This window comes from Bos taurus, chromosome 14 (assembly GCF_002263795.3).
Source record: "Bos taurus isolate L1 Dominette 01449 registration number 42190680 breed Hereford chromosome 14, ARS-UCD2.0, whole genome shotgun sequence".
NCBI lineage: Eukaryota > Metazoa > Chordata > Mammalia > Artiodactyla > Bovidae > Bos > Bos taurus.
Genome location: NC_037341.1, coordinates 66,120,838 through 66,130,984, shown reverse-complemented (window position 1 = coordinate 66,130,984; position 10,147 = coordinate 66,120,838). Strand labels below are relative to the sequence as shown.

At 38.9% G+C, this 10,147-nt stretch overlaps 2 protein-coding genes across 2 annotated transcripts in view; one reads left to right on the top strand and one right to left on the bottom strand.

Annotated features, from left to right (window-relative positions):
- Positions 1-1,334: 1,334 nt before the first annotated feature.
- Positions 1,335-9,528, bottom strand: RIDA (reactive intermediate imine deaminase A homolog). The gene is given in 6 exon segments (NM_001034208.2): positions 1,335-1,939; positions 3,154-3,209; positions 4,320-4,388; positions 5,605-5,659; positions 7,139-7,244; positions 9,392-9,528. Coding segments are annotated over 6 exon segments (414 nt in total). The 5' UTR covers positions 9,457-9,528; the 3' UTR covers positions 1,335-1,876.
- Positions 9,529-9,631: 103 nt separating this feature from the next.
- Positions 9,632-10,147, top strand: part of POP1 (POP1 homolog, ribonuclease P/MRP subunit) — a 35,116-nt gene continuing 34,600 nt past the window's right edge. The window contains exon 1 of the mRNA XM_005215620.5: positions 9,632-9,755. The gene's annotated coding sequence lies outside the window, so the exon portion shown is untranslated. The remainder of the gene's footprint in view (positions 9,756-10,147) is intronic.

Sequence of the window (10,147 nt, the reverse complement as noted above, 5' to 3'; positions counted from 1 at the left end):
CATTGAGCCACTGATGTCATCTAACAATCTCATCCTCTGTCATCCCCTTCTCCTGTCTTCAATCTTTCCTAGCATCAGGGTCTTTTCCAGAGTTGGCTCTTTGCATGAGGTGGCCAAAGTATTGGAGTTTTAGCTTCATTATCAGTCCTTTCAATGACTATTCGTGGTTGATTTCTTTTAGGATTGATTGGTTTTATCTCTAGTCTTCTCCAGCACCAGTTTGAAAGCATCAGTTCTTCAGGCTTAGCATTCTTTATGGTCCAACTCTCACATCTGTACATGACTACTGGAAAAACCATAGCTTTGACTCTACAAACCTTTGTCAACAAAGTGATGTCTCTGCTTTTTAATATCCTGTCTATATTTGTCATGGCGTTCCTTCCAAGGAGCAAGTGTCTTTTAATTTCCTGGCTGCAGTCACCATCCACAGTGATTTTGGAGCCCAAGAAAATAATCTGTCATGGTTTCCACTTTTTCCCCTTTTATTTGCCATGAAGTGATGGGACTAGAGGCCATGGTCTTCAGTTTTGTTTTTTTTTTTTCTTAATGTTGAATAGTGCTTATGACATTCCTTTGAAAAGGTGCAATTATTATCTTTCAGCAAACTGAGACTTAAAATAGGTTAAATAATTAGCTGAAGGTCATAGAGCTAATAAGTGGTAGATCCGGGCCTTGAAGCCTATTGGAATTACTCAAAAGTCTGTGGTCTCAAAACTGCTCTTCAGAAGTGCTTCTAACATTATCTTTTGGTGACAAACTTTACAAATTAGCAAGACATTTCTAAGACAACTTGAAACAAATAGGTATATGTAAAATGTTACATGTGTAAGTAAGAATGTTACAGCACCCTGATATGATAATTTTGTGGAGCAATGGTTAAATCACCTAAGGTATATCTACACAAAAGAAGAGTCTGCAACAGCTTTAAAAATGAGGTGGATCAGTCTATATGGAAAACCTTCAAGACAAGAAAGCAATCTGCAGAATAATATATACAGTAAAGCTCCATTTATATAAACAAGTCAAAACCAAACTAGATGATCAAGTATGTAATGGATATAAAACTATCTGCTGGTTACACTCAGAATCCTCAGCAGTGGTGGTCTTTGGGGAGGTAAGTGCAATCGACAGTGAGTGAAGGGAACTTTTAACTTCTCAAATCTATAAAATTCTCTGTTGGAATTTATTCTACAACAGGAGGTATTCATGTAGTAGTTTCTATGTGAAAAGACTTCAAAGAACAAACAAAATGGTTACACAGAGCCTTTACAACAGTGTAAAAATGTAAAGTCAGGAGTAAACTGAGAAAAAAAATAGTGGGAGTTTAAACCTCATGGTTTCTTCACTTTTATTTAGGTAATGTAATTTAATGCATACATTAAACTGTTAAAAAAATCAGTAAATGGAATCACACCAAGGAAAATCTGCATGCTATTTCCACTAGAAAAATATTATCTATATAAAATTTGGTCCACTTTCTTCTCCTTTATCTCTGCCATTCAAATTTAAATACTTTAATTTTATTCTAGCAAAAATCACATATCTGACATAATAAAATACTTCACATCATTAAATTAATAGGGTTTAGTTGAATTAGGTGTGCTCATCTTTCCTATGTTATTTCTCTACTTTTATTCTTCTGAGTTAACTCAGTAAGGCATGTCTGTTTTCCCACATCCAGCAATACAAGTGTTACAGAAGTATAATTTGTAACATTAGTAACTAGATTCATCATTAATCTTCAATTCATGTTGTTTCCCTTATTATATGGTATTTCCATATTTCTAGATATTTCAATCTTACACTTTCCAACAAGGATTAAGCCATTAGTTTAAAAATACTATTAAATTTCCAGACTAAATAACACTTGGCCCACTTAGAGTGATGCTGTCGTGAGAGGTCCTTGCACAGCTATTGCTTCGATCTCAACACGGCCTCCCTGTTGGGAAAATAACACAGATTAGGAGAGCATCATAATATCTACTGAAAACATATGCGTTTTTTAACATTAAACTTTTCAAAGAAGGAAAGGAGGGGGCACATTCACCAAGAATCACTAAGAAAAGGCTAGGCTACCGTGCCCAGCATGTTCATTTATGTTAGCTTGTGTGATTCCCCTAGCAGCTCTGTTATCAGGGTTCTCTCAGTGCAGAGGATGATACACTGAAGCTTAGAAAGGTTGTTTAACCCATCCCAGAACACAAAGCCAAATGGCAGAGGTTCAACCCCATGTCTTATGTCAAGTTCAGAGCTCCTTCTATCTCATTCTGCATCTTAATAAATTTGATAATACTGATCATTCCAAGTAACAGTCAAAGCAACAAAAATACCATTCACAGAAGCTAAATTTCTTTGGTGCAAAATTTCCAGAAGTCCATGAGAATTGCTTCTTTATAGGTAGAAATATAGTGCTGCTAAGGGGCATAGGAAGTGCTTCTAGTTCAATTAGAAAACCAAAGTAAGAATGGTAAGAAATCTACGAGCCATTGTTTTTCAGATGATTTTTCCTAATGGAAAGCTTAGTATTGTCTTTGGCCACACCATACAGCTTGTTGGATCTTAGTTCCCCAACCAAGGATCAAACTCGAGCCCTCGGCAGTGAAAGCGCGGAGTCCCAACCACTGGACCGCCAGGGCATTTCCTAGATATTTTATTATACAATAGAAAATTAAAATTTTAACTGTAGAACTCACAGACCTGGCTCAATTTATAGTTGTTAAGTAACAGTAAAACAATACAGTGGCTGTTTTACTTCTCATAGTTTAAGTAAAATGATTCTGTTGTATTCACATTCATGTGTGGCCTTGATTTTTTCTTTTTTTAAATATTTATTTGTTATTTTTAGCTGTGCTGGGTCTTCACTGCTGCAAGGGCTTTTTGCTAGTAGTGACGAGTATGGGCTGCTCTCTAGTTGCGGTGCACGGGCTTTTCATGGCGGTGGTTTCTCTTGTCGTGGAGCACAGTATCTAGGTACGTGGGCTCAGTAGTTTTGGCACACGGATATAGCTGCCCCGTGGCATGTAGGATCTTCCCAGACCAGCGACTGAACGCATGTCCTCTGCATTGCCAGTGGACTCTTACCATTAGGTCACCAGGGAAGCTTGTAGCCTTGATTTTTAATTTTCTTAATTTTTAAGACAAATGTGTACTTACTTTGGGCAAAGCAGCAACCTGGTAAGCAGCTCTCGCAGGAAAACTACTCTGGAAATCTAATTTAAAAGAATTTCATTTTAGTTTTTTCAGATACTATATTGTAATTCAACACTGCAGGATCAAGAATCTGGTAAGTAATTCAGATCTATGTCAGTTCTTAGATACAAGCCAACATTGGAAAAAAGAAGCTCATGTTCATATTTGTTTGACAAAATACTTTGCCATGAGTCCCACAATATTTAATATTCTTAAAAATATCTTAGCTTTCTGGGAAAAAAATGAAAATATACACTCTTCAGAATCTGTTCTAACATGCATGCTTACATGCTGTATTAACTCATTTAAAATTCTAACCTTACAAGATGTTTTCCACATTTAGGATATGAGGAAACCAAGGCACAGAAATATTAACTAACCAGTTAATGGTTCTGAGAGAGCAGGACAGATCGTGGCTAGACCTCATCACACCAATAATAAATGCAGTCATGTCTTGAAAAATGATTAGGAGAGTACAGAAAACCTGAGAAGGATGTAATAAAATTAAGCTTAAGGAAAAAGGATTTGTCTGGTTGTGCTATGTTTTTCTAGGGAATGCAATAGAAATAACTTGGATCTTTTTCAAGGGGACACACTTTGTGTTTCTAATCAGCTATTAATTCTTTCAGGACAGGATCTATGACCATTTCTTTAACCTCGCCCAACATTCTTAATGTATTGTTGTTGTTTAGCTGCTAAGTCGTGACCCCATGGACTGTAGCTCACCAGGCTCCTCTGTCCATGGGATTTCCCAGGCAAGAATACTGGAGTGGATTGCCATTTCCTTCTCTAGAGGATGTTCCCGACCCAGAGATCAAACCCACCTCTCCTGCATTTGCACGCGGATTCTTTACCACTGAGCCACCAGGAAAGCCCTTCTTAATTTATAATGGACACTTATTAAGGTTAATATATATCTTTTTTAAATGTTTATTTATTCGGCTATGTTGGGTCTTAGTTGCAGTGCATGGGCTTAGCTGCCCTTCAGGATGTGGAATCTTCTGGGACCAGGGATTGAACTCACATCCCCTGCACTGCAAGGTGGGTTCTTTACCCCTGGGCCATCAGGGAAGTCCAGTAGATACACTTCTCTTTAAAATGGAAAATAGTAATAAAGCCAAATAACTTACATTGTTTGTAGACATCGTTGACAGTACTGAAGTCATTTATATCAGCCAGCAAAACAGTTGCTTTTACCACTAGGAGATATATACATTGTCATTAGGTTTGTTTAGTTATTTGGTCTGATCTAAAACATTACTTAGAAAAATGGTAGTGATGAAATAAAATTCACATTTTAAGGCAAGACAATAAAAATGTTAACATAAAATTTCTTTTCTCTGCCAATTTAGTCCTCCTGCCTCCCCTCTAGTGTGCACTGGGTGTCTTCATAGAGCATTAGCCAGACCTCTTCAACAACAGAAATACCTGTTCAACCATAAAGTTCAATTCTTCTTTTGCTGGTGCTGGCCATGCAACTCCCTAGACCATAACATAACTTACTTATGAGCTTATTCATGTCACTAGCTATATTACCTGTGTTCTATTTTGCAAGATTGTTTCTTGCATTATCAAACGTGACCAAGTCTCCAGTAAAAATAACTAGATGACGTGAAATTATTGACCTAAAATACAGTTCTTCAAGATCGATGATTATAATAGTTGTACTCTAGATATAGGAAGCAGCAACAAGAGAGACTTGTTTCCTGGCTTCTGGCTACTATTAACAGAGCTTTAGTCCACTAACAGCACACTGAGTGACATATCAACTAAGTCCTCACCTGACTTGGCAATGATTGAAATTAAGATCAAAAGGGAGCATCCAGTTCTATAAGAATCAAGTCATAGCCACTGTAGTCGCTGACCTACAATACATCCTGAAAGGAATTCAGGAAGAAGATCAGGATAAGGCACTTCGTGCTCTAGGGAAACTGGCAGAACCGGCCCCCAGATAGATATTTTCTGGAGAAAATGTTATGAATCTAGTTTTACATATGTTTCCATACCTAGCACTAAAACCATTAACTTAGCTATCTGTTCCTCACGAATAGCTCTAACCTTCTGCCAAGATTTGGGCCAGGTCATGTATATGCTGGCCTCTCCCCTTACCTCTTCAGAATAGTCCTCAGAGCTTTCTGAAAGACTGTCTGCCAGGTATCAGCCTCAGGTTGGGTCAAATAAAATGTTCCATTTTTTCCCTTAGATTGACTAACTGATTAATTTTTTACTGATATTATGTATATGGCTCTAGATCGACTATATTAATTTTTCATTGGTATTGTGTCTATGGGACTGAAACTCAGCCAACTTCAAACAACAAAAGATACAGCAGGACATATTATTAGATGCCATGTGTTCTTTAAAAAGACCAAAGAAATATCAAAAAGAAATGGGAAATAATTTCAAGTTGCTCACCATTCGTGAAGTCACAGCCTGCTGCTTTCAGAATTTCACCTATGTTTGTAAGAGCCTGTGAACCAAGGCAAGAAAGCCCTTAGGCACTAATGTTACATTGAAGATTTAACTCAATTCAGTTAACCATCTTTTACTAATACTTCCTATGTTGCAGAAAAATCTTCCTTTTCTAGGAAATTCACTCTTCATAAGCCACCTCTATACAAGTAAACTGCCTCTTGGCTTTCTTTGATGGAGTGAATCTTTCTGAAATACAGTGAGAATTTGTCTCTTTTTGTGAGGAGAAAGACTGAAGTCTCTTCCTCAATGCTAGAATTGTGAAATTGTCAATGTCAACTAAGCTAAAACAGAAATAACTACTTGGGCTCCTAATTCTGTATCACTTGTATGTGTGTATGTTTGACACTTCAGCCTTTGGAAAAACATTAGTTTTTCACTCTGTCCTTAATTTATTATTTTTCCAATTCACTCTTCCACTTTAGTCACATTATAGTAGTTGATGATTTTAAAAAATTTAATCTTCTAAATGGGTTATACATGGATATGGCAAAAAACTGAAAACCTACAAAAAACATATACAGTGAAAAGATGTCTTTCACCCTCACTCTCCCTCCCGAGCTTCCTTCATCAAAGGCAACAACTAGAAAACTGTTTCCAGTTTCTTGTATATCCTTCCAGAGACAGCCAATGCCTATACCAGCATAAATGTATATATCCTTAGACAGAGACACACACAGTAGCTTATTGTGCAAGCTGTTCTGTATCTTGGTTTTATTATATAACAATTTATCTGGAAGATATTTCCATATTAATTTAGCTGTACAGATCTAGCAGGATTTCTTTAGCTAGTTCCTCATGATGCACATTTTAGGTTATTTTCTACCTTTGGACATCACAAATGACTCAGTGAATGTACTAAATGATAATTTAATTCTATTTATTGGATTAGAATTATACTCCCATCCTTACTAATATTTTTAGAAAACATACTGCATGTAACCTTTGATATTTCTCTCTCTCTAACAAACATTGATTTTTACTTCTGTGGTGGTGGATTATTTTTATGGTCATTGGCCTAAAAAAATTTCCCAACTCATGCGGAAGTGGCAAGATGTTTTCACAATTCACAATTGCTTTCACAATTCACAATTGCTTTCACAATTTCCTTCTCATTTCACTGAAATATAACTTGAGATATAACACTGCATTAGTTTTAGGTAAATAACATGATGATTTAATACATGTATGTATTGTGAAATGATTACCACAGTAAATTTAGTTAATACCCAATAATTCAGGTTTAAAGTCACCTTGGCAGGTAAAATTTTTTTTTTTTTAGGTTGTTAAATGATTCATCACATTTAGAACTTTCTATTGATGTAAAACTGTTTTACGTCAATAAGTCAACAGATAACTTAAAAAGCATCTATCTGATAATCTCTGTAAAATAAATGAGCCAAATGGATTCTTAATATTCCTCAATATGATGAAAAAGAAGTAGAAAAGGGAACTTCAAATGTGGAAAATGACTCACCTGTTTAGCCTCTTCTGCCACCCCTCCTGGCACAAGCTGTCCACTTGCAGGGTCCATGCCTAGTTGTCCTGAAATGTAAATGGTCCTGTCGACTAACACAGCCTGACTGCAAAGAACAGAAATCCAAAATGTGTAAAATATAAAATGTAAAACTCAATGCTAAGAGATTTCTTTGCTAAGATACAAAAAGTACAAAATACAAAATAGTAATCGGACTTCATGGAAATTAAAACCTTTTGTTTATTGAAAGTCATCTTTAAGAAAATGGAAACCCAAGTTACAAATTGGGAGAAAATATTTGTGAAACGCTTATTTAACAATGGATTTGTATTCAGAATATATAAAGAACTCTTATATAATTCAATAATATAAAGACAGACAACCCAGCAAAATACTGGACAAATGATCTGAACAGACACCTCGTAAAAGAAGACATACAAAGAGTGAAGGAGTAATGCAAACCAAAGCCACTCCACCATACCACTACACACAATAAGGCATGACTGATAATAAGCATGGATGAGGATGTGGAGAAAACGGAATCTTCATACTTTGTTGGTGGTTATGCAAAATAGTACACACACTTTGGAAAGTAGTTGGGAGTTTCTTAAAAACTAAACAGGGAATTCTCTGGGTCTGGTAGTTAGGACTTGGCACTTTCACTCCAGGGGCTGGGTTCAATTCCTGGTCAGGGAACTAAGATCCCATAACCGACAAAAGAAAGCACTGCCAAGCACTCAAGAAAATAAGTAATGAGACAAGGTTAATCATTGCTGAAGGGTCAAGAAGGATACATGGCTTACTTTCCAAACTGATCATTTTTGTAGTAACTAAATATTAGAATTAGTAACAAGACCACAGGGAAAAGCATAAGCTACACTGAGACCTGAAAGAGAGCCAAACAAATCAACTTTCAGTTCAGTTCAGCCGCTCAGTCGAGTCCAACTCTTTGCGACCCTGTGAACTGCAGCATGCCAGGCCTCCCTGTCCATCACCAACTCCCGGAGTTCACTCAAACTCACGTCCATCAAGTCGGTGATGCCATCCAGCCATCTCATCCTCTGTCGTCCCCTTCTCCTCCTGCCCCCAATCCTTCCCAGCATCAGTCTTTTCCAATGAGTCAACTCTTCGTATGAGGTGGCCAAAGTACTGGAGTTTTAGCTTTAGCATCATTCCTTCCAAAGAACACCCAGGGCTGATCTCCTTGAGAATGGACTGTTTGGATCTCCTTGCAGTCCAAGGGACACTCAAGAGTCTTTTCCAACATCACAGTTCAAAAGCATCAATTCTTCGGTGCTCAGCTTTCTTCACAGTCCAACTCTCACATCCATACATGACCACTGGAAAAACCATAGCCTTGACGGACCTTTGTTGGCAAAGTAATGTCTCTGCTTTTGATATGCTATCTAGGTTGGACATAACTTTCCTTTCAAGGAGTAAGTGTCTTTTAATTTCATGGCTGCAATCACCATCTGCAGTGATTTTGGAGCCCAAAAAAATGAAGTCTGACACTGTTTCCACTGTTTCCCCATCTATTTGCCATGAAGTGATGGGACCAGATGCCATGATCTTAGTTTTCTGAATGTTGAGCTTTAGGCCAACTTTTTCACTCTCCTCTTTCACTTTCATCAAGAGGCTTTTTAGTTCCTGTTCATTTTTGCAATTAATTCTCTCTTAGATAAAAAGTCCCACCATTGTTTCTAAACATAAAATCTACCATTTTAACCATTTTAAAGTACACATTTCAATGGCATTAAATGTTTAAAAAATTTTTGATAAAGAGACCTTAACTTCACTTTAAATTTAGAAGTAAAATCTGTTTTACCCCATTTCACGGTTATTCAGAAAATAAGATACTTTCATTTCTAATGTCCTACTTCCCTATATTTTGTTCAACATGCTCCCAACTTTCCTCTTTTATTTCATGACGTCTCCCCTCATATCTTTTTTCCTTTATAACTTTAAATACAATTGGTAATTTTATAACACAATTGGTATTGAGTCTCTCGGTGCGTAGCCTGCTATGGTTCAGTTCCAGTGGGCACAGTGAAGCCCGAGGCCCGCAGCAGCTCTAACCTGGACTAGCGGCTGCCGTCTATGGGGTCGCACAGAGTCGGACACGACTGAAGCGACTTAGCAGTACCAGCAGCAGCCCAAGCCCCAAACCCCCACCCCACACGCCCCGAGTGCCCGCGCCGGGGTCGCCACCCCAGACGCCTCGAGTCCTTCTCGGCTCCCACAGCCCTCCTGTACCTGTAGGGACCAATGGCCGCGGGGGCTTTCGCGGTGCTGATTATCTTTCTGACCAGAGACGACATGGTTAAACCCTTTTCCCTTGCTGCCCCTCGGAAACAACTACGCAGAACTCGGTTCTCGCTCGCTCTTCACCTGACCAGCCGGGGCCAGAATCGCTGCTTTAAAGCTTGGCCGGGGATTCGCTCGGCATTCTGGGAGTTGTAGTCTCCGTGCGACTCCGGGCCACGTGGAGGTCGCGGTCACACTGGCGCATGCGCCCTCCAGTTCGCTCGCCTCGCCCGGCGCGTCGGTGGCTGTGGCAGAACCTTGTCATCCGGACTAGGTGGGGAGTCCTGGTTTCTTCACACTGGGCGTCTGGCAGGTAGGTCGTGAGGGGCTGGCGTCCTCCAGGGATCGCGACTGTGAGAAAGAGTGTGTGGCCTCCCACTGCGGGTGCCCAGTATTGGCCGGGCTCCTCTTGGATTGTCCTCACACCCAACTATAACCTACTCTTCTTCCCTTGCTGCTAGCGCTGGGGCCCTTCTTTCCGCTTGGCACCTCCTACTTTTATCAGAGAACTGGGGTCACGTCTTGGTGGGTGTCAAGCCAAAAAAAAAAAAAAAAACACGAAACAAAAGGACTCAATGAAGCCAAAGGTCAGAAGGAAGGATTTATTACTTGCTTCAAGTGAGGAGAATACCGGGGATCTTTCCCAAAGCAGTGTCTCCCCAGCAGAAAATCCGGGACCTTTTAAGCTAAAGTAAGTTAAGTCGC